The 25,288-nt window shown below is 43.8% G+C and overlaps 1 protein-coding gene across 1 annotated transcript in view; it reads left to right on the plus strand.

Moving 5' to 3' along the window:
- CDH23 (cadherin related 23) overlaps positions 1–25,288 on the plus strand; it is a 1,475,307-nt gene that overhangs the window by 580,829 nt on the left and 869,190 nt on the right. The window contains exon 11 of the mRNA XM_030204991.1: positions 717–875. Within this exon, the coding sequence (XP_030060851.1) occupies positions 717–875 (159 nt within the window). The remainder of the gene's footprint in view (positions 1–716; positions 876–25,288) is intronic.

Below are 25,288 nucleotides of genomic sequence, written 5' to 3' on the forward strand. Positions count from 1 at the left end.
TGCACTACCCATGTGGTAACCATGCAGCGCGCGCCAACATGGGCGTGCTGCTGGTTACCGCCGGTAATGCCCCCGTGGTAGAAAATAGAAAATAATTTTCTACCACGGGATTCAGTTCACGCTAAAATCTGAATTACCGCCACACGTTAGCCCTCCCGCACCTTTGTAAAAGGGCCCCTAAACAACTCGAGTGCTAAGTTTATAGAATAGCGCCTAAGTGCATTTCCATAAATTCCTGAATTAGTGTCAACTGACACCAGTTAAGGGACATTACTGGAAGTTAAAGCCAATTTGGGCCCACTTAAACAGTGAAGTTAGGCTCTGTTCTACAATTTACAATCCCAATTTGGTGTACTAGATGCAGGATTATTTGCCCAAATTTATTGAATTAGGAGGCTAAGGCTTTGTTCACTCTCTCCTCATGACCATGGCGGCCCATAGTACAGCCTAGTTCACTAAACATTGACATGCACTAATGGCATTAACATGCACTATCTCCCTTTGTGCCTATAGGAATAACATGGATGGGGCAACAGTATATTCTAATGCTTATTAGCATGCTAATGTTTAGTAAACAGTCCCCAAAGTGTGCAGTAGAATTCACAAATTTGTAAGTAACTGAGTAGGGCCTTGCTGTGAATGTTTCTTCTGTGGTCCCTGAAACTGGACTGAGAAAGTTGAACTATCTTTTTTCCTTCCTCTGCTCCCAACCACAGCTCTTTGCAAATGAGAGTGTCCAGGACCATGTGGGGTTTGCCCGGGTGAAGATTAACCTCCTGAATGAGAATGATAATCGCCCTATCTTCAGCCAGTCATTGTACAATGTCAGCCTGCTCGAGAATGTCACTGTTGGGACCACTGTACTGAGGGTCTTCGTAAGTACTGCCTGCCTTTCTCCTTTCTAGAGCTACAGTACACTCTTATTCCATCCCTGCCTGCAGTTTTCTATGGCCAAGCTAGAGTGCATTTTATGCCATTATTCACCTTATTGAACAGGGCAGAAAAGTAATGCTCTGGGTGAAATGATGGGGTTGTAGGCACAGTGATGAGTGTCCCAGGGAAGAGAAATATAAGCTGTCTTGTAATAGTCAAATGCTGGAAACACATATAAACATTTTGCATGTTTCAATGCTTTAAGTCATTTTTGGGTTCCCTGTTATGCATGGTGGCAGAAAGTATGTTTCACTAAAGGTACATTCCACTAGAGAGCTCCATGGGATTCCTGCGGGGATGGAAAAAATTGCCATGGGATTCCCGTGAGAAAGGAAGAATTTGCCATGGGATTCCCACTAGAGTGTAGTCAAAATATCTGGTGACTCCAGAATGGGCTTTAAATGCACTGAGAGCAGCAATTGGAGTGCTAGAATGAGGCTTGGAACATATGGAAAGAGGCAGTTGGAGCACCAGAATAATGCTGGGAACATTCATTGGATGAATAGTGAATACCATCCAAAAAACTACAGGAGGCTGTTGGGGTTGGAAGGAAACACAGGACTGTGAGCAAATAAATAATAGTGTCAACTCCTGTGGGTACAAGTGGGATGGAAGAGATTAATTGTAGGGATGGAATGGATCTTAGCGGGTATGGGTGGGTATGGGTTAGATTCCATTGGGAATGGGTGAAATTTCTGTCTCTGTGCAACTCTCTACATTCCACTCAAGGCCAATCTCATTTCTTGCAGTGAATAGTTTCAATAACTATGGGACCAATGCAGAAAGCTATAGTAGGCAGTAGCTACTGTCCACACAATTCAGAAACCAGTTGAGTGCAGAGGTTAACTCACGTGGTAAACATAGCCATACACTGCATTAAAATGAACAGTAATCTGATTGTTACCTATTCCCCTCAAATGCACAGAAAAGAATAAGGCTTTTGACATGTGCACAACGTGAGAAATTTTTCACCAGCTTCAGTGCAGAATGGATGTCTAGCAGCATCTCCTCCCTCCATCCAACCTGAACCTGTCCACAATAACTTTCTGAATCGCCCCTGGTGTCTAGTAGCATCCCTACCCTACCAGCCTGATCCCCCTCTCCCTCCGACATGTAAAAACAAATCCCTGGAGTCTAGTGTCACCCCCATCTCACCAATCCTCTCCCTCCCCTGACATTTAGAAAAAAATCCCTGATAGTCTAATAGCCTCTCTCCTTCCCTTCACTTGATCTGACCCCTCTCCCCCTGCTCACACCATTAAAATACAAAAATCCCTTATAGTCTAGTGGCCCCCTCCCTCCCCCTGCCCTAACAGCAACTGTAAAAGAGAATTTCCCTTGTGTTTAATAGCACCTGAGCCCCCCCAGGTCATAATGAAGAAAGAGTGATACCTTCATCCTATGCCCCCTCATTCCAGAGCTTTCTTTCAATTGAAAGAGACTCGCCTCCTGTGCATTTAAACCACATAGTATTTACATGGCTCTATCATATCTACCCTCTCCCACCTTTCTTCCAAAGTATACATATTAAGATCTTTAAGTCTGATCCATGCACTTTATGATGGAGACTACTGGCCGCCCACTGGACCAATGCTATCCTGTGTATATCTTTTTGAAGGTGCAGTCTCCAGAATTGTACACAGTATTCTAAATAAGGTCTAACCGGACTTTTATATGGGGCATCATCACTTCCTTTTTCCAACTGGCCATTCCTGTCCCTATACACCCAACCATCCTTCTAGCCTTCGCCTTAGTTTTTTCTACCTGTTTGGACACATTAAAATCATCACGTACAATCACACCCAAGTCCCGCTCCTCTTCACCCCCTAAACTGTACCATTTGGGTTTTTGAAGCCCAAATGCATAACCCTGTATTTTTTAGCATTAAATCTAAGTTGCCAAATTTCAGACCATTCCTTTAGCTTTACTAAGTTCTTCCTCATGTTATTCACTCCATCAGGGTGTCTACCCTATTGTAGATTTTGGTATCATCCGCAAAGAGGCAAACCTTAGCAGACAGCCTTTCATCAATATCACTTACAAAAATGTTAAAAAGAACGTGTCCAAGAACTGAACCTTGTGGCACACCACTGGTAACATCCTTTTCCTGAAAATGATCTCCATTTACCACTACCCTCTGTCGCTTTCCTAACCCAGTCAGTCACTTTAGGGCCCATTTATTAGTCATCTATGTGGAACCGTGTCAAAGACTTTGCTAAAATCAAAATACACCACATCTAGTGTTCTCCCTCGATCTAACTCTATGGTCATCTAGTCAAAGAAATGAATCAGATTTGTCTGACTAGACATGCTTCTAGTGAAACCATGTTGCCTCGCCTCCTGTAATCCACTGGATTCCAAAACCTTTAGTATTCTCTGTTTTAAAAGTGTTTCTATTAATTTACTTACCACAGAAGTCAGACTTACTGGCCTGTAGTTCCCAAGCTCTTCCTTTTGTGGAGAGGGACCACATCTGCTCTTTTCCAGTCCTCCGGGACTACTCCTGACTCTAGAGAAACATTGAAAAGGTCAGCCAGCGGATCCACTAGAACTTTCTTAAGTTCTTCAGTACTCTCAGATGTATGTCACTTTGAAAAATTGTGGTGCCTGACTCTGCGCAGTGCATCCTGGAATGAACCAAGTGGGGTCAGTCTGCCAAATAAGAGAATTCCCTTATTTGGCAGATTGACCCTGTTCGGTGCATCCCAGGATGCATTGCTCAGGTTAAGGCACTGCCGTTTTTCAAGATGGCTGGAAGCAGGAGCAAGTGAGCATTCCTTCTGCCTCCTTTAAGGTTTACCCTGGGGAGTGGGGGGGGGGAGGTTGCACTTAGATACCAGGAAAATGTTGTTTTTTTTTTTTACAGCTGGGGTCAGAGGAGGGTGGAGGCCACTGGACACCAGGGATTTTTATTGAATGTTAAGGAGCAGGAGGGTTCAGTTTGAGGAGGGAAGGGGCTGCTAGTCAGGAGCCAAAGCAGATGCATTTTTAAGTCACCCTACCTGTCAGTGTGTGAGCTAGTCACCACTCATGCACTGACAGGAAGGGGATATTTTACAATGAGCTGCAGATTACTGCCGCTTTTTTAACAACTTAAGGACTGTGTCAAGACACGATTCAGCTAATATTGTGTGGGTTCCCCCAGAAGAAGCACAGCGAAACAGGCACTGTCGGGGCCTCTACACACTGAGTCTGAATTAGGGAGTTTTAATCGCTCCAGAAGCTAAGTGTCTTTAGTATATTTGATACATTTGATATATATTCACATAAGTTTGTAATTGTGGGTACGTTAAATTTAAGATTTCACAATATCAGGGTGGAGGTGGTTTAAGTCGATGATTAAAACCTATGCACGGCAAAAGAGTCACCAAGGGAGTGATGTGAATATTCGTGCAAAAGAGATGAGACTCCACCTGATTGCTGATTGCGAATACTCTGATTGATTTTCTCCTACCAGTATATTTTAGTAGCCTAACTTTATTAGGAGTTATTTAAGCCATTTAGTTTTTTTGCTTTTTTTAACATGGCAGTAATTGTATGCATTCTATGTCAATTTTTTTTGTGGAAAGCTTGAGGTAAAAGTCATGGGGTCAGTGGCTCTAATGCTTAGCTGTACTAAATATGGTGAATGTGCATAAGCAGTCAGAAATCCTTCTGTTCATTCACTGACTGGACTTTGAGTGAAAGTGTCTTATCTTTTTTGCACCTGTGTGCGTACTGTATGTATTTGTCAATATCACATAAGAAAGGTGAAAACAAAATAAGTACCAATTTTGCATGTGCATATACATACATTTTTCTAAAATATGTTTATAAAGAATTGAGGTATCATCAAAGTTACTTCATATGTGTGTAAACAAATACTTTGTGCAGTCCTTAATGTAGTGCAAAAAATATTTACAAACCAATCCAACAAAGCAATTCCAGCTCAAAGGGACTCAGAAAAGATGCTTATCTGAGATATGAAGGAAATAATCCCTGTAAGTTTCCCCAAAGCTGGCATTTGTTGCCAGAGAATGTGGTAAAGGCGGTTAGCTTAGCAGAGTTTTAAAAAGGTTTGGACGGCTTCCTAAAGGAAAAGTCCATAGACCATTATTAAATTGAACTTGGGGGAAATCCACTATTTCTGGGATAAGCAGGATAAAATGTTTTGCTAGTGTCTTTATAAAATGAAGCAGAAGAAAAAGTACAAAGAGACCTTCAGGGGCAGGACAATGAGAAAAGGTCCAATTTTTTATTAGAAGGATCCGACACGTGCCGTGTTTCGGCAAATCTACACCTGCATCAGGGGTTGCATGAGTTTCCAGAACTCTTTACAAAACAGTGGCAAAACTGCCAATAAACAGGCTTAACTGTCAGTAAGGACGTGCTGCAAATCAGTGGCGTAGCCAGACAGCCAATTTTGGATGGGCCTGAGCCCAAAGTGGGTGGGCACAATATTTTCTCTGCCCTGCCCTACCGCAAAATATAAATACATTAGTTAATAAGGATCCTCAAGCTCTATCAGCTGAAGACTTTCTGTCAAGGTGGCCAGAGCTCCCTTTTACCAAACTTGGCAGGCAGCAGCAACATCCGTAAGCCACTGATGCCAGCACCCTATGAGGCTCATTTTCAAAGCACTTAGCCTCCCAAAGTTCCATAGAAACCTATGGAACTTAGCCTCCCAAACTGCTTTGAAAATATGCCTCATAATATGCGTGCTTAGCTGTCGGTGACTCAAGCATGCTGTCACCGACTGCAAAGCTTGGTAGAAGGAAGTTCTGGCCGTCTTTGGAGGAAGTCTTCAGCTGGGGAGGCTTGGGATCCCTACCAGCTATACAGCAAGGGTCAGAACTGGTGTTAGACATGCTAGGGCCCCCTCCCTGATCCCCTCTCCTCCCTGCCTGCCCTCCGATTTCCCATCACTGTCACACCAACAGACCCTCACCAAATACAGAACAAGAGATCACTTATCAGAAATAAAAATATTTAGACAAAAATTGAACTTGGAACCCCAAAAAGTTAAACTTAGCATGTACTTCAACACTGGAGAAATAAAAACAGAAATGCATTTCCTCTCTCCTGAGCACGATACAAACACATTTGCTATGTATATTTCCCAAAGCCAACATATTCCATTTAAAACATTCAAAATACATTGCTTTTTTCTACCTTTGTGGTCTGGACATTGTATTTTTCCATCATGTTGGTTGCAGTTTCTTTTCTGCTTTCCTGTCTGCCATCTTCTAATTCTCTTTCGAGCGGCTGCTGTCCATTTGTCTTCTTTTACCTTCACTACACCTGCTTCTGACATATTGACTTCTTATTTTTAGCTCTTTCCTCTCTTTTTTCTTCTTTCTGCCTTGCTGTCAACTCAAATTTCACCCTCTCACTGTTCTCCTCCTTTTTAGTTTGCAGCTACCTATCAGATTTTCATCTTTTTCTCTCACCCACTAGCTTTTCCATTTCCCCATCTCACTCCTTCCTCAGCCCTCCATTCCCTTTCATTACCATATTTCTATCCTCTGTAATCACTATCTTTTTATTTATTTATTTCCTTGCCACCCTCTTCCTCTCCCTCCTGGCCTCTCCCACATGGTTCCGCTATCTTCCTTCCCTCCACCCTTCTAGCCCAGCATCTGCTCCCTCCTTTTCCCCACCCCACTCTTGTAGCCTTACATCTCTCTGCCCCTTCTCTCTTCCCTCCTGCCCTCTCCCTCATGTTCCAACATTTCTCCCTTTCTCTTCCCTCACTCCCACTGTCCGGCATCTCTCCATCACCCTTCTGCTCCTGAATCCAACATCTCCTCCTTTCTCCCCTCTCCAGCTCCTGTGTTTCTCTCTCCCTCTCATTCACCGCCAGGTCCAATATATCTCCCTCTCTCCCACTTTCTACCATTTCTCCCTCTCTTGTGCCATGGGTCCAACACTTCTCTTCCCCCTCCCCCCATGCAGCATTTTCTCTCTTCCTCCCTTCCACTGCCATGCCCAACATTTCTGCCTCTCCCCCTCCCTTGTGCCCCATCCAACTTCTCTCGCTTCCCCCTACAACATCTCTTCCTGCCCTCCACCATCTTGTCCAATTTTTCACCATCTATCTTCCCCTCCTCACCACCCCCTGTCCAACATTTACCATCTCTCCCTCCCCACTACCCTTATGTCCAACATTTCTCCCTCTCTTGTCCCTCTCCCCTCCCAATGCAAGATTTCTTTCCTTTCTTACCCCTCTCTACCCTATGTCCCACAATTCTCTCTCTCTCTTGCCCCTCTCCACCTCATGCCCCCCCCCCCCCATGCAGCATCTATCTTAAGGTGCAGGTATAATGTATGCAGCTGGAGAATATATGTAGGTATGTGATTTATAATCAGTACCCATCCTTTGTAACTCTGCCCAAGCCATGCCCCCAAACATGCCTACCCGTGGATCACAGAAAACTACACACCTTCTTGTCAGAGGTGTAATTTTATGTGCATACACTGGGGGATAATTTTATAAAAGACCTTTTATGTGCAAATAATCCTTTATAAAATTACCCCCAATGTTTTTTTCTTAAATTAGGAAAAACAGTGATAAGTAAAAGACAATGATATCAAAGAATTAGGAAAGACTCAGGGAGCTCTATAGATTCCAAACAAAACATATTGTGAAAAATCCCAAAATGTTTAAGTGCAAATGTGAAACCACTGACTTAGGTTGGAAAAGAGTGTGGTGCTTTGAGGTTGTTTGTTTGTATTTGTTGAAGTCACTTGAGGAAATGTTTGGAATTTGTGGAAGTGAATTCACAGAGTTAAGAATGGGACTTAATATATCACCTTTCTGTGGTCTTTGCAACTACATTCAAAGCAATTTACACAGTATACAGGTACTTATTTGTACCTGGGGCAGTGGAAGGTTATTGACTTGTCCAGAGTCACAAGGAGCAACAGTGGGAATCAAACCCAATTCCCTAGAATCTAAGTCCCCTGCACTAACCACTAGGCTACTCTTGTTCTCTGAAGGTCTTCATTTCAGATAAGTGGACCCTTTTTGAACAGTGCTGGGACTGGTTTTGTTCTAATGAGTTTACACTCTCTTGATCCACAAGGATTAAAATAGGGCAATGATGAGTTTTAAAAGGTAATGGCACTTCAACATCAAGTTGATATTTCAGTGCCACCCTTTTGAGCCTTTTATTCCTTGCTTTCTGTTTTTTTTTATTCAATCGTGCAGTCTTTAGGGGTTATCTTATTAGAGTTGTGAGATATAATTGGAATTTATAATTGTATATAAAAATGTTCTGAGGTTCTTCAAATTTAGATATATTTGTATATAATTTCCTTTGCAAATATTTTGTTGCCCTCTTTGCAAGAACAGCAGCAGTGCACCTCAAAAAGAAGCAGTCCCTACATAAGGGTAGGCCTGCTTCTTATTAACCATAAGCCTCGTTCTCTATCCCAGAATACACTCATTAATACATTGCTGTAATGCTATGGATTTACAACCTGTCTCACTAACATAGACTGCTCAATAACTACCGTGGATTCTTTTGGATTCGTAACAAGTAAATGAAACCTTTATTAGAGGAGCTAAATTCTACAATGATTAAAGTATATACAATGATTAGCTATATACACACAATAATGAGAAACAATCATTACATCACTGGTCTCTACATCTAAGCAATGCAAAGAGTTCTTAGACCAGGAATGAAACAATACATACACTATACATACAACATCACTGGTCTCCGTCATCCAGGCTCTTATCAGCTGGGGGGGCCCGGTTCACAGCGAAAGCTAGGAGCTTCAGACCAGTAACAGACCCTCCGCACGACACATCTGCCCACAGATGAACCCCACTCTGCTGTGACAAGCCCTCCCTTTTTATTAGGTTCTGAGCGCATATTCAGAGCTATGGAAAATTACAGCTAAGGAAAATTATAGAATGCTTACTGTGGGAACGTGGTCACATGCCTTCCAACTCCAGGTGGCCAGACTAGAGCTGGAAAGCAAGAACCATCCTCCCCTTTGCATACCAAATTAGTTAGAGCTGTGTCTTATCTTCTGCATCCCAACTTGTAAAAGTTACTTTCGGTCAAAGACAAGATTTCAGAGTGTATTATCGGACAAAAGCAGGGTTGAAAAGCAATCTTTTAAGGTAACACAATCATTTTTAAACAGAATTACTTCTAATCAACAATACAGACCCCGAGTGCACTGGTCGTTTAAGACAGGGTTGAAAAACAATCTTTAAAATTCTGTTCCATTACAATTGCATAATACATAGGGGTCTTTTTATTAAAGTGTGCTAAGTTTTTGCACTTAGTGTGGTTTAATTTTAGCTGTTAAGACTCACTAAGTTCAAAGGCTTTGTCCAACAGGTCCTCTGCAAGTACCACACTGAAAACCACTCTGGTGTGCACTAACCTGGTGGTAGTTAGGGTGGATGTACTTGATGCCTCCTGTTGATGAGGCTCTAAGGGGCCCTTTTACTAAGCCGCGTAGGTGCCTACGTGTGCCCAACGTGTCAGTTTGGAATTACCGCCCGGCTACCGCGTGCCTGGGTGGTAATTTCATTTTTTACGCACATTCACTACACGGACAAGAAAATAACTTTTATTTTCTGGCGCGCGGCACTAACAGGGCGGTAAAAGGCATTCTACGTGCGTTGACCATTACCGCCCGGTTAACATGTAAGACCTTACCTGTAAGTCAAGGGGTGGCGATAAGGTCTCAGACCCAAAATGGACGCACGCCAATTTTCATTTTGTCACACGTCCATTTTCGGCCAAAATTTTAAAAAGTCATTTTTTACAGGTGTGCTGAAAAATGGATCTGCGTGCATCCAAAACACGCGCTTACACTAGCCTAGGCCATTTTTCAGCACACCTTAGTAAAAGGACCCCTAAGTGAACCTATGCCAACTGCCAAAAGTGACAGCACATAGTAAGTACAGTGTGCTAAGTGTATTGTTCAGTCCCCACCCATGACTCACCCAGTTCCCACCCCCTAACACAACATGCAGATAGAGGCCCTTTTGCTAAAGGGTTGCTGCGCAGCAACCTGGAACTACTGCCAGCCCAACGCAGCCGCCGGTGGTAGTTCCACCTTAAGTGCCTGCCATTTCCGGCATTATGGAAAATAATTCCATAATTTCTTGTGCGGCGCTAACCCTTCAGTAATTGGTTACCGCAGAAGCTTTACTGCATGGCCATGTCTGTTTTAGGGGCTTTTTACCTGCTGCGGTAAAAAGGGCCCTGGCACGTGGCAAAAATGGCCCCTGCCACTACCGCATCTTGGTAAAAGGACCCCTTAATGCATGAATTAATGTGTGCTAACCACTGTGCCACTACGGTAACAATTGGCACACCGGTGTGGAATCAGTTAACACACACTAATTCATGCGCTAACTGCTTAGAGCACTTTAGTAAAAGGGCCCCATGATAAATTATTGTTGGTAAGGAGGGAGAATAGCCAACTGGATAATACAACAAAAATATCATAATTATCCCTGTAACCAAAATACTAGCTTATGTATACTGAGCAGGAGTCCTCTACCTACATTGCTGTCAGTGGGGGGTGGTGCTTCAATATTGTACTTTCATTTGCTAGTGACAGGTCAGTTTCCTGAAGTCCTGCAGAGCTTGCCTATCCATCAGTATTGAAAATGTGATAGTGAAACAGCACCCCCCACTGGCAGGATTGTAAGTAGAGGACTCCCGCTCAGTATGAGGGAACAGTGTGTGATAGGAACATATTGCAATTTTTTCTCTTTTATGTATGACACATTAAGTAGAGGAGTGTGGTAGCCATGTTAGTCCACTCTTAAGGTTATCAATAGAAATCAAACAAAATAAAACATGGAAAAGAAAATAAGATGATACCTTTTTTATTGGACATAACTTAATACATTTCTTGATTAGCTTTCGAAGGTTGCCCTTCTTCGTCAGATCAGAAATAAGCAAATGTGCTAGCTGACAGTGTATATAAGTGAAAACGTTCAAGCATTACTATGACAGTCTGACAAGGATGGGGGTGGGTCGGAGGTATGCATGGGGACATCAAAGCATATCATTGATATTCTAACAGGATGGGTGTGGATAGGTGAGGGGTGGGGTGATCAACAGAGACATACAGCTTTATGGTTTATAATGGGTTAGGAACCCCAGATCCTTGTTAAGTCCTTTCTGTTGGGTGTTAAAATATTCAATCATTCTGACTTCAAAGGTCTTACGTTCTTGTATGGTTTTAAAGTTACCTTTCAGTATTCTCACTGTGAAATCACTGGTACAGTGTCCTGGTTCTGTGAAGTGCTGGCTGTATTGTTCATGTGATGTCTATGTAAATTGAATCTTGTCTTAAGCATCTGGCCTGTTTCTCCAATATAGCATCCTTCGTTACATTTTTTACACTGAATGATATATACCACATTGGAAGATGAGGAAGTGAAAGATCCCTTTATGTTGAATATCTTTCCTTTGTGGATGACTTTGGGGTCCTGTGAAATATTTTGGCATAGTTTGCAACTGGATAAATTACAGGGAAGTGTGCCCTTCTGTTCCTTTTCAGTATGACACACAAACTGGATTTACAGAATAGTTGTAATTAACCCTAGTTTTCACACAGGCACGTATATTAGGAGAGGTGCTCCAGTTTGTAATAACTGTTGTTTAGTATTATTCACATTTAAATGCACATTTAAAAAAGAGGCTCTACATTTGAGTACATTTATAAGGTCATTAACATTATCTAGTGCCACAAGTATAGAAATTTGTACGTTCATTATAGCTATGTAACGTGGTAACATAGTAAATGACGGCAGATAAGACCTGGACGGTCCATCTAGTCTGCCCAACAAGATAAACTCATAACATAAGGTATGATGTGATACTATATATGGGAACTTGATCTTGATTTGGCCTTGCCATTTTCAGGGCACAGACTATAGAAGTCTTCCCAGCACTGGACTTGTTCTCCAGCTACTGAACTTGTCATCGAAGCCCCCCGCTCCAGCCCATTCAAATCTGTCCAGCCATATTCAGGGCACAGACCACCATATGCACTTGTTAAATAAAACCCATTGAGTTTTTGGCGTTATCCATGCCTCGTATAGCTGCTGGTGCAATTTTAAGTGCATTTGCACATGGGTGACTATGCTTTCAAGTAAGGAAAATGACATGTTGATGGACTTTTGATGAAAGCGAGTTCACCCATGAGGGGAGAGGTATCTGTACCATTATATTCCCATTGGAATACTTACAGTCACACACTCCCGCACAGCACACCCTAAGGTCATGATATTGAAATCTGTAACAAAACGATCTGGAGCTCACGGAACTGTGTTTACTCCACAAACAGATGGTGAGAAGTCGCACTGAGCCCCCAGGCAGCTCCTGTCTGACAGTTATTAATATTTCAAACAGATGTTTAGCTAGTCAGGCCGTCAGACGCTAAACAATGAGGTTGTTATGGCATTTTTTTCTCCCCAGCTTCTAGCTATGCCTGTGTTTTCAGGCACAAATGTCAGGCTAGAACCTTTCCAAATAAATCAAAAAGGATGCAATTAGCATTTAAATCAAGATTACCCTCACAGATGATCCTGAACTTTTCACAGCTCTCTTCAGAGCTGACTTTCCGTGTATTTGTCTGTTTCTCTTGAGAAGGGTTAAGTAATGACTGAACGCGTTATTTTCAGTATTAGACCTTTGAATACTTTTACAGCACGATAATGTGAACCTCCTTGCACAAAATGGTGTGCTGGATCATTTCAAGGTAAAGGGGCCTCTCAGGTTGACACTTGTGTGTAGGGTGTAAGGAATGATTAGCATGCATGATTGTTTGCATGTTTTTAGCAGGAAGATCTAGAAAACTGTAAGGAGACCGAGAATTCCAAGGGCAGTTTTCAGGAGGACAGTGAGTGGTAAGGTTCTCTGCATAACATTACCTGTATATTCCGTGAGATTTAATCAGATAAATCTGCTATTGAATATACCCAGTTAAAATTATGTGAATAGCTGTATCCTAATATTTTTAGCCCTGCTATTTTGAAAGTCTAATTTAGGAAGATAATTTTATCTGGTCAAAACTGAATATGAGCACTGCTGTACAAAACTTTATCACACTTTGGGTAGGGTTGCCATATGGCTCCAGAAAAAGGAGGACAGATTGAGCCAGTCTGGGTTTTACTACCATTGCTTTCAATGGAAGCAAAACCCGGACTGGATCAACGTGTCCTCCTTTTTGTGAAGCCATATAGTAACCCTAATTTTGGGAATGCTCCCAGCTTTGTCTCTCAACCAGCTAAATTTTCCGCAATCGACTTGTCGTGACAAAGTTTGAGTGGAAGAGTGGGGAGGAATTTTAAACTTTTGGGTTTCTTTGGCTATCTCAAAAAGTTGAAAACATTGACGAGACTTGGTAGAAAATGTCTCAGAATTATCCTGGCCCGCTATAGCTTGCTGGTTTGTCTCAGTTAATTCAGTTGCTTTGCACATTTTGTAGCATTTGAAAAGAAGATCACGGTGAACAATTTTATTTACTGATATCTGGGAAATTCCAAGATCTCGTGCAATTTCATGCTGAGTGCTCTGAGTCTAAGACTGGTCTTCCTGAGTCAATACAAGATCATGAACATGATCGATTTTTGCGACCATAAGAACATAAGAGTGTGTGAGTTGTGCCATGCCAACCACTACCCTTCTGACCTTCTGTTATACCAGTTTCAATTTTTTTCAGAAGTTTATTTAAGTCCCCCAGTGTTCAATTCATTGTCAGACGTTCAGCAGTAAGTTGTTTCACACCATAATGTTTAGTTTGTTGCAAAAGCTCAATATTAAGTCTATCTTCTTCAGTAAACACCATTTTCATAGTGCAAACAATGACATCACATTGTCACTTTTGCACAATAAAAGTGAATTCTGTTGGTGAATTATGCAAAGGCTTGATATTTGTTTTGGTACAAATTATCCTATGTGTGTTTGTATGTGTATATATATATATATATTGTGCGTGCATGTGTATGTTTCTGGAAATATATATATGTATATCTTTAGATTTTCAGCATTCTAAATGTCTAAATTTAGAAAGGCATAAACTCATTTAACATAGTAGCAGGAAAGGTGGTCAAGAGTTAAGTCCCTGAAGGAATAAGGGAATAGGGTATAACAAGTAAGAAGACATTTCCTAATGAGATTATAAATAGAATAAATTGCAGTAATATGTTATTGGTGAAACATGAACTTTTTGAGTGTGTAATATACAGGACCTGATTAATGCTCCCTGCAAAGATGTCTCTGTATTGTGTCTTTGTGGTGGTAGTATGGGGGGGAGAGGTGAATTCACTGTAAAAGCTCTTGGCTCAGTTTATCTTTGTGCTAAGTGATGGCTTGCTCAGTGTGCCGAATAAAAACTCAGATTGCGTGACTCCTGCCGCGTGCTATGAAGTTATCCCAGCTGCTCATGGGACTGTGAAATGTCTTCTCCCTGACCTTTTCTGCTACTTTATTAAAAGGTTTCATGGTCATTTGTTTCATAAAAAATCTCTTGCAATATACACTGGGAGCTATGGCAGAACCTGCCAGTCTTTGCACATTGAAAGACCTCAAGGGGTCTAGGGATGAGGGCAGTTCCCCATTTCCTATAACACTGTATTCCATGTAATATTAGTATTGCAAATGTTAATCCCTGTCATTGAGACAATTTGATATTGTGCTTTGCTAGGTGCATTCTGACACTTCTCTCAAAAGGACAAGAATGCTTTGGGATGGGAGTTACAGAATCAGAAATTGGCCAGTGACCATTCATGTTGTGCATTTAGGCTGATGGGAATGTAGTTTGTCTTTGTTCTGTTTCTTCTCATGCATTATGGGATGCCCAGTGATGACTGGATGAGCCTCTTAACATCTCTGATATTCATGACGCACACCAAATTTATAAAGGCACAATATCCATCTCTGCTAATGAAAGGCGAAAGGATTTGGGATAGATCCAAAGCACTTTGAGGAAGGGGATTTTTGTAAGCCACTCTTAACCCAGTGCTGTCTCAGATTTGATGCAGCTCAACCCAAATCTGACCCAGTGTGCCAAAATTTCAGCTGATGGTAACTTACTTAACTGTCATGGAGACAGGGCTGGCACAATTTGGGAACTGTACTTAGGGGAACGCTACTGTCACCCCTACCTCACCTCTTCTTTCCTTTCCCCATAGACCACCTTCTGGTATTTTTCTACCTTCCTGCCTGAAAAGAGTAGTGGCCATTACAGACAGTGGGACTTATGAGCCAACATAAGTTCTCTCTTGCCCCTCACCCCTTTTCCTTCCTTCTATCCCAATCCCTTCCCTCTTTGCTCTCCCTTGTTCTCATCTTCCCCTTTTTCAAACCTTTCCCCTCCATAATATGCCCTTCACCCTCCACATCTTGCTTTCATCTTCTCTCTTTCCATTCTTGTCCTCTCCACCTGTTCACCGCTCTGTCCGTCCTTACTACCCTCCATAGGAGCCAACTTTTCAAAATGATTGGGGGTGCTGAATTTTTTTTTTTTTACAGGTGGTGCATTCCCCCTCCCCCCCCCCCCCCCCCCCTCCCCGGTACCTTAACATCCTGTGTGCTGCAGTCTTCACCTGGGCAGTGGCAACACCACTCAAAGGCTGCCTGCAACCTGCACCAGGACTTCTTCCCTGAACAGTCCGCCCCTCAGTCCCCCTGTACTGTGCAAATATAAAGAGATGAAATTTTCAAAAACTGACATGTTTCAATCACTATACTATAGGTTAACAAATACAAATAAAACAAAAAATGGAAATTATGATAATAACATTTTATTGGACTAAATACATTTTTCAATTAGTTTTCAGAGGCCAAAACCTCTTTCCTCAGGTCAGGACAGTATACTGCTGTTACGGTATTCTGTTCTGACATGGGAAAGGAGGGTTTGGTCTCCAAACATTAGTCAAAAATGTATTAAAATTAGTCCAATAAAGATATTACCTTATTTCCATTTTCTGTATTTATTAACACAGCTACCACACTACTTTATACTAAACTAAAAGTAAAATTCATTTTTTCCTACCTTTGTTGTCTGGCCATTTACTGTTTCTAATTGTGTTGGTCTTAGTCTCTTGTTTCTTCTTTCTTCGATCTTAACTCTCCCCCCTTTCCATCCAGCATCTACCCCCTCTCTATCCCCTTTCCATCCAGCATATGCCCCCTCTCTTCCCCCTTTCCATCCAGCATCTATTTTCTCTATCCATGTGTAGTTTTTCTCTTTTCCCTTTCCCTCAACTCAGTCAGTATGCATCTCCTTCCTCTTTCTTCCCTCCCCTCCATCCATATGCATCTCCTTCCTCTATCTTCCCTCTCCTACATCCATGTCCAGCATTTTTCCTCTACTCCCTCCATCCATGTCCAGCATTTCTCCTCTCTCCCCTCCATCCATGTGCATCTCTTCCTCTGTCTTCCCTTCCCTCCATCCATGTCCAGCATTTCTCCTCTCCCCTCCATATGCATCTATTTCCTCTGTCTTTCCTCCACTCCATGTCCAGTCCAGCATTTCTCCTTTCTCCCCTGCCCTCCATCTATGTGCATCTCCTTCCCTGCATCTCCTTCCTGTCTTCCCTCTCCTCCATACATGTCCAGCATTTCTCCTGCCCTCCCCTCCATCCATGTACAGCAACTCTCCTCTCTCCCCTGCCCTCCCCTCCATGTCCAGCAATTTCGTCTCTCTCCCCTCCCCTCCATGTCCAGCGATTTCTTCTCTCTCCCCTGCTCCCCCTCCATTCATATCCAGCAATTCTCCTCTCTCCCCTACCGTCCCCTCTCATCCATGTTCAGCGAATTCTCCTCTCTCCCCTGCCCTCCCCTCCATGTCCAGTAATTCGCCCGAAACACCACCTGCCCCGCTGTGAGGGCAGGACCAGAGCTGAGAAAGAAGGGAAGGCTGAAGACGAGCCTGCTCGCCTTTCACTGCCACCGCGACCTTAGGTAAAATGAGTTTTAAATTCTGGGCGGCAGGAAGGTGAGGACGGAGGACTGTTGAGGGAGAAGAGGTCGGGCTGGGGTTGGAACCGGAACTTCCGACAGCTCGTTCTGGTTGGGTTAGGTGATGGCAGGTTAGAAAATATTGGGGGTGTTCGAGCACCCACAGCATCCATGGAGTCGGCGCCTATGTTACCCTCTCTCCATCCCTACACTCTTGCTATCCCCTCTCAGTCTTGATCCCTCCCCCACCATTCTTCCTCACGCCACACCCAGTTTTGCTGTGCTCTCTTGCCTGTTCTTTTCATACTGTCCCCTTTTTCTCCCTCTCTTCACTTGCCCCTTTCTTCTCATTAGGCATCCCTCCTCTCCTTTTTCCCTTCTATACCCCTCCTTCCCCATTGCCATCCTAGTTCTCCTCCTTCCCTCATCTCCATTAGGGATTCCTCTCCCAATCAGATCCCTCTTCTCCATTAGGCATACTCTTAACCTCCATCACACTCCTCTCAGCCCCTTCCTATACGTTTTCCCCCTTCTTATCAGGCACACATGACTATTTCAATGTGTTGACAAAGAAACTATTAAACACCACTTCTTTCCCTTCCCCTTCCTATCAAGCATAGGCATCCCTACCCTTTCCCTGCTCCCCCTTCTCCTTCAGACATCATCCTTCTCATATGCCTTCCCCTTTCCGTTAGGCATCTCTTCTCTCTATACCCCTTTTACCATCAAGTTTCTTCTCCACCTCCTCACCCAATCTCCATCAGGCACCCCTCTCCTCATATCTCCTTCCTTATTAGGCACACTCTTTCCCTCCCTTTCCCTGTTAGGCGTCCCTACTCTCCTCCCTCCTATAAGACACCTATCCTTTCTGAATCTGGCACTCTTCCTCTTCTACATCAAGCACCCCCTCCTCAATTCATGAGCTGATGCTTCCTAGAGTCTATACCTCTTTTCTCCCGCCCCACCTTTTTGTGTTGCAGGCAAGTAGTCAGTGCAGCTTTCTGTAGTTCCTCTTGATCTTGGTGCTGCTCTTTGCCCTCATGCATGATTCACTGAACCCAGGGCCGGTCTTAAGGCGAGGCAACTGAGGGGGGCCCCGCGCGGCGCGCCTCAGGTCGCCCTGCCCCGACCTGCCCGAGCTCCACTCTCCCTCCCTCCCAAGTTCAACAACGCGCGACGGCGATGTGGTGGGGGCGGTCCGCCCCAGATGTCAGCGGGTGGTGGTGGGGGTGCTCCGAGTCCGCGCCCACTGCTCGCCCTGTCCTGCCTTTAAAAACACAATTTGAAGCACTGGAGTAACAGGCAGCAGCGCCTCGCGTCTGCCCTGCTACTAAAAATCTCTTCGACGACGTCATTGGGCCTTCCCATATTGAGTCCCGCCCTCCTCTGAGGTAACTTCCAATTACCGCGAGGGCGGGCGGGACTCAATGTGGGAAGGCCCAACAACGTCGTCTAAGAGATTTTTAGTAGCAGGGCAGACGCGAGGCGCTGCTGCTTGTCACTCCAGCGCTTCGAAATTGTTTTTTTTAAAGGCAGTGAGGGTGGTGGCCGGCAGGAGAATGGAGCTGGTAGGTGGGGGGGGGAACTCAGATGGGAGAAGGGTGTGGGGTTCTCAGGTGGGGGAAGGGTGGGGTGGGGAGGGGGTTCTCAAATGGGAAGGAGACTGAGGTGGGGAGGGGGTTCACGGATGGGAGAAGCAGAAGGGGGTGGGGAGGGGGTTCTTGGATAGTTGAAGAGGACGGGTGGGGAGGGGAGGGGACTGGGGTTCTTGGATGGGAGAGACTGGGGAGGGGGTTCTCGGATGGGAGAAAGGGATGGGTGGGGAGGGGACTGGGGTTCTTGAATGGGAGAAGGGGACTGAGGTGGAGAGGGGGTTCAAGGATGGGAGAAGGGGGTGGGGAGGGGGTTCTTGGATGGTTGAAGGGGACGGGTGGGGAAGAGACTGGGGTTCTTGGATGGGAGAGACTGGGGAGTGGGTTCTCGGATGGAAGAAGGGGACGGGTGGGGAGGGGGTTCTTGGATGGTTGAAGGGGACGGGTGGGGAGGGGACTGGGGTTCTTGGATAGGAGAAGGGGACTGGGGAGGGGGTTCTCTGATGGGAGAAGGGGACTGGGTCTGAGAAGGGGCAATATGGGAAAATGGGGGCCATGTCTGGGGCTGGTGGGAAAATGGGGCATGCGTGGGTCAGGTGGGAGAATGGTCTGAAAAGGGGGGCCCTAATACAAGGCATGTGGATGAAGGGGGCTGGAACTGGGGGCTGAAAAGGAGGGTAGAGGGGAAAGGGGGCTAGTACTGGGACTGGAGGCTGAAACTGGGGACTGGGGGCTGAAAAGGGGACAGGGAGAAGTGGCTGGGGGCCTGAAGCTCGGGACTGGTGGGAGAAAAGGGCTGGGGCTGAAATGGGGGACTAGTGGGATAGTGGGGCTGGAACTGGGGGCTGAAAAAAAGGGGCGGAGAGAGGGGCAGATCCTGGATGGGGGAGCAAGAGGGAGGGGAAACCCTGGATGGATGGGAGAGGGAGGGCAAATGGTGGATTGAAGGGGCAGAGAGAAAGGGCAGACAGTGGATGGAAGGGATAGAAAGGGCAGACAGTGAATGGATGGGGGAGAGAGAGGGCAAACTAGTAAATTCAAAAGTGGAGGAGATGTATGAAAAACAACATCAGCTTATTTTTTCTGACCAAAAAATACAATAAAGTGATTAAGGGAGATGTTGCCTCAAGAAGCCCCCGGCTCTATTATATATGGAGCTCATGAGGGCTGGACTGCTTCATCATTGGCAACACCCCCACATATATAAAGCAGCCTATACCCAACACTGTTATTCTTTTTTTTCCTTTTTTTTCTTATTGAATTTTTAACTAATGATGGGCATTCGTAAAGTTAATACGTAACAGCTACTTAGCTTTTACAGGGTCCAATCCTTCTTTCAGTTAGTTAATTAGTTACATGCTGGACGCGACCAAGACCAACAGTGGCCAGCGTTTCGTCGCCTGCATCAGGGTCAGATGGTCTGCGTCTAACTCCGCTCCGTCCCCAGCATTGGCCGCATCATTTCAAAGCCTGCCCTGCTGCCAATGCGGCCAATGCTGGGGACGGAGCGGAGTTAGACGCAGACCATCTGACCCTGACGCAGGCGACAAAACGCTGGCCACTGTTGGTCTTGGTCGCGTCCAGCATGTAACTAATTAACTAACTGAAAGAAGGATTGGACCCTGTAAAAGCTAAGTAGCTGTTACGTATTAACTTTACGAATGCCCATCATTAGTTAAAAATTCAATAAGAAAAAAAAGGAAAAAAAAGAATAACAGTGTTGGGTATAGGCTGTGGATGAAACACAGCAGACCATTTTGGATTTGATTATATATAGGGAAGTGCTTTTTTAAATATTGATATTTATTTCCTCAGACTGTTTATTGAAATTTTCATTCAAACAAAGAATATAAAGCAATAAGTAAATATCATAATAATACAGCAATATAAAATAAACAATTATAAACCTGGAGATCTAGGAAATTGGTCCAGAAACTAAAACTTTTCTGAGAATGAAGAAATAGTTTCACTGGGTGCCATATGGCATTTAAACCCATATGTGTTTTTTCTGCTGTGGAGTTTGCATTGTCTATATAGACAAACTGAGTTCCACCAAAATGTGCTACTCAATAAATTTGTGTTTTTCCAGTACCTAAAAAATTGTTGTATAGCTATTGCAATAAGAGCATCAATTAATTTAGGTTTGTAAGCAAGACCATTGAAACCAGGATGAATGGAAGTAGCAAGATAGAATCTAAGGACAAATCAACAGAGCATTGTGAAATTTGTCCATATTTTAGACCAGAAGGAATGGACAAGAGGGCAAGCAAATATCATGTAGGATAAAGTTCCAGGGGATTTGGAGCAGTTCCAGCAAGTAGATGTATCACGCAGTTTAGCATGCCACATCTTCTGAGGCATCCATGTGGCTCTGCGTAGAAGGAAAAATAATGTTTGAGACATACCAGCAGCCAAAAGAAGATGATTAATTGTATTCCACAGCAACTTCCAAATTTGGTTGCAAGGAAGAATTCTGAAATTCCAAACACCAGGTTCTTTTAATTCGGAGGGTGGATTGTATTGATGGTCCCGTAGAATCATGTAGAAGGTGGACAGAGCTTTGTGTCCTATTAGGGTTAACACCAGTCCCTAATATTGGCACATTTAAGGAGGTTATTCAGAGGTATGGAGCTGTTTAGAATACATTGAGTTAAGCATATCCATTGTGACTGATAAGCTTTCAAAGATGGGTATAGACAGAAAGCTTCAAATGAAAGAATTTGTTTATTGATGTTTATGATACAAATTGGCAGAAAAGTTTGATCCACAAGATGCCACTTGTATCTGAAGTTCCTTTTACACACATTTTTTTTCCTGTGTATGGTTTACATTATTGAAATCTATTTAACGTAATGAGCCCTGTGGTGTTTGAGAAAAATAAGAGCCAACACCACCTTAGGGTGAAACTTTGGATGTATGCGGATCCTTCCCCTATTATAATGAATGTGACATAAGATGGATAACTGATTGCCATCAAAATGTGAAATTCTAGGTCAAATACTTGAGTTCACCTGAGTCTAGAGGCTTTCATACGCTGGGAAAGAGCCACGGTGATCCTGCAAAAGACATTATAGGAGGTTTCAACTGAAGCAAGACTTGCATGAATCTGGCATCTAGAATCTCAGCAGAAGTGGGTTTCCTTCTATATGCTGCTGATATGCGCTAATTGCACCTAAATGAATTCTAAGGGAGTTGGTTTTACAGTAAGACTCTGAAAGCTTAGAAGGTATTTTTAGAAAGTTTTTGTGTGGTACAAGAGGGAAGATTTAGGGCCTTACTTTCACAAGAGATGACAAACTTCATGCAATTAAACCTGTTAAGATTTCCTGGTGGCTTCTTTCTAGAGCAAAACAGGGATCAACCACCAAGGTGGAGAAACTGGATCCGCAATGAAAGGAGCAATTCGTCAACAGAGAAGTAGTGTGATCAACAAGACTCTTCCAAAAAGCCAAGGAGACGGGATGAAGAGATATGGTCTTTATTTGGTAATAAGAATGGACGACATGGCACTGTGTTTCGGCAGAAGCACCTGCCTTAGGAGTCTGTATATAGATGTAGCTCGAAGATAAAATTGCAAGGATGTACAAAGAGGAAATAAGCCAGATTGATGAACGCAACAGCAGTGATGCGGTACAAAACTCTGGGTCAGAAGGTAATCCTTGGATGCCGAACTGAACTCTGCTGTAGCGCTGTGTCGAGTCCATTCTTATTACCAAATAAACAGCATATCTCTTCATCCTGTCTCCTTGGCTTTTTGGAAGAGGCTTCTTTATAGAGAACATATTTTTGATGCCTTTCAGAGAAACCAACACATCATATTGAGGAAATATTCAAAACTGAGAGCAGGTGCAAAGTGTATGGATACTTTTACCCATGGATTTTATTTCCCTTAGACTTGAAATTGACCTTTTAGCCTTTTGATAAAGGGTTAAAGCACATTTGTTTATGTTCACATTCTTATAAAATGACATTTGAATATTATCCCCCCCAATATTCAATGCTATTTAACCGGCCAGGAACAGCTCCTGGCTGGTTAAATAGTGTTTAGTTGGCTAACCACTAATACTCAGCGGGAGCAGCTAACCAACTATATAACGCAATGTAGCCGACTGTCTGCGAATATTCAAGCGCTGATTGGCTAAGTTTAGTGGGCAAATCACATTACATAAATAGCAATCCTATCTTTGCCTGCTATTAACTTAACCAGTTGGCACTGAATATTCATATAGCTGGTTAAGTTAGAGCCAGCAAAAACAAACAAACAAATAAACAAAAAAAATAGCTATTCAATGCTGATCACCAGAAAGCTTGACATTGAATATCCGGGGTCAGCGCCATCTGCAGGACTTATGCAGGCTGCCTCCCACCAGCTGAATATCAGGCCCTATGTGATTGTTTAAAGAGTGGATAGGACTAGATACAGTAAATGGCACCCAAATTTGGTTGCCAAAACTGCACAGAGCGTTATTCTATAAATGGCACCTCGAGTTGTGCGCTGTTTATAGACTAGTGTTTAGAGCCGAATATCCACACCAGACTTTGGGCATGAGGATTTACACCAACTGAATCTTGATTGTAAATCCTGGCATATAAGTTAGGTGCAGATCCCACGAATTCTATAAAAGTACATGCATCTGTCACAGTCTGTCACGAAGTCCAGAGTAGTGAGCCCTTGGGCCACTGCCAGTGAACAGCAGCAGCAGGTGAACCACCCAACAGAAAGAGAGGCTGAGCACAGACAGGCTGGTACAAGCAGGATCGGAACTAGCAGGATGGGGACTGAAGCTATAGTTGAGCAGGGCTGGAATAAGCAGGACTGGAACAACCGGATTCTGGAACGGGCTTGGTTTGGCTTGAACAGGATTCAGGATTCTGGAACTGAATTCAGGATTCTCAGACAGGCTTGGCTGGAACAGGATTCAGGATTCTGGAACAGGATTCAGGATTCTCACACAAGCTTGCCTGGAACAGGATTCAGGATTACAAGCTTGGCTGAAACAAGATTCAGGATTCTCAAATAAACAGGATTCAGGATTCTCACACAAGCTTGGCTGGAACAGGATTCAGGATTCTCAAACAGGATTCAGGATTCTCAAACAGGATTCAGGATTCTCACACAAGCTTGGCTGGAACAGGATTCAGGATTACAAGCTTGGCTGGAACAAGATTCAGGATTCTCAAACAAACAGGATACAAGCAGGGTCAGAACTAAAACTGAAGGCTGGCAGGGCAGACACAAGCAGGAAGGGAACTGAAGCTGAAGACAACAAGACAAGAACTAGCAGGACTGGAACTGCAACAAACACACACAGACGAAAGCTCCTTGGAAGACCTCTGTTGCAAAGGCAAGTCTGAAAGTTCCCAGGTGCTTAATAAAGGTGATTACAGATGAGGTCACAAGTGAGGCTTGGCAGCAGGAACACCCGGGCAAGTCTGGAGTGCTGGAACATCAGGACTGGAATGAACTCTGGAACGTGTTTGGGAAACAGGAAGAAGACAGTCCACAGCAGCCATAGGGCCTGGTCACCAGGAGGCGAGGTGAGTGTAGGCATAGGATACAGTCACAACCATGACAGCATCTTTAGTGAACGCCCTGACCCACCCATGCCCCTCCTGTGGCCATGCCCCTTTATAAGTTGCATGATAAAATCTTTGCACACAGATCTTTATAGAATAGCACTTAGCAAGATGTGTGAGCAAATCCTAATTGGAGCCAATTAATTGCAATAATTGGTTGTTAGCACTCAGTTATTGCTAGTTAATGGCTCGTTACTCAGTTAAGATGTGAGCGCAACATAGGTGCACACCCAAATTTGGGCACACATTTTTGGGCATCATATATAGAATCTGTGAAATGTGTTGTAGATACTAGAGAGCTGCACGTGAGCGGGGATAGCGGGGTTCCCGCAGGTACCATGGGAATCCCATGAGGATCCCCTCCATGTCTGTTGGGGATGGACCTGGGTCTGAAGGAATTCCATGGGGATGGACCCAGGTCCTGCTGGATCCCCTTGGAAGTACATTCCCTCCCCCAAGTGCAGGATGCCCTCCTGGCACATATCTCAAAGTACCCTGGTAGTCTGGTGGCTTCTTCGGGGCAGGAAAGATCCCCATTCATTCCTGCCCTCTGCCGTGGCGCTGATCCTCTCCTCTCTGCTCTTTTAAATTGGCTGCCAAGACTTCCAGTGGCAGCCTCGCAAGACTTTCGTGTGAGAGATGGAACTAGGGAGGCTGGATCTTGAGGAAGGAAACAGAAGGAGGGAATATCAGGCTTTAGGATGGGGAAATTCTGGGCAAAAACACTATAAATAAAGAGCGCACAATTTTGCAGAATTTTCAGAAATGTTGTGCAGAATTCTCCCAGGAGTAATTATCTATCTATCTATCTATCTATCTATCATCAATCAAGTATAGTTTTCTTTTTGTTGATTTACTGAGAAAAGTTGCAACCTTTTATCAAAAAGAAAAAAGTTAAAATACCTTTCTGCTCTTACCTCTACCCCACCTCTGCCTAATGGTTAGTGTAGCTGGTTGAGAACCAAAGGAACGAGGTTTGATTCTCACTTCAGTTCCTTATGACTGTGAGCAAGTCATTTAACCCTGATACACATCAAGTACCTGTATGTAACATGTAAACCACTTTGATTATAACCACAGAAAGGCTGTATATCAAATCGCATCCCCTTTCCCTTTGTTGCAGAAGGAGGGAATGTAGTAAATAGAAAACCATTGCTAAGTAGCAGCATGCTGTGGAGCCTCATTGATTAGGATAGGCATGCAGTTGCCAGGGCCGCAGGCCAGTTAGGGGAACATTTCTCTGAATCTGGA

This window comes from Microcaecilia unicolor, chromosome 5, assembly GCF_901765095.1.
Source record: "Microcaecilia unicolor chromosome 5, aMicUni1.1, whole genome shotgun sequence".
In the NCBI taxonomy this organism is placed as follows: Eukaryota; Metazoa; Chordata; class Amphibia; order Gymnophiona; family Siphonopidae; genus Microcaecilia; species Microcaecilia unicolor.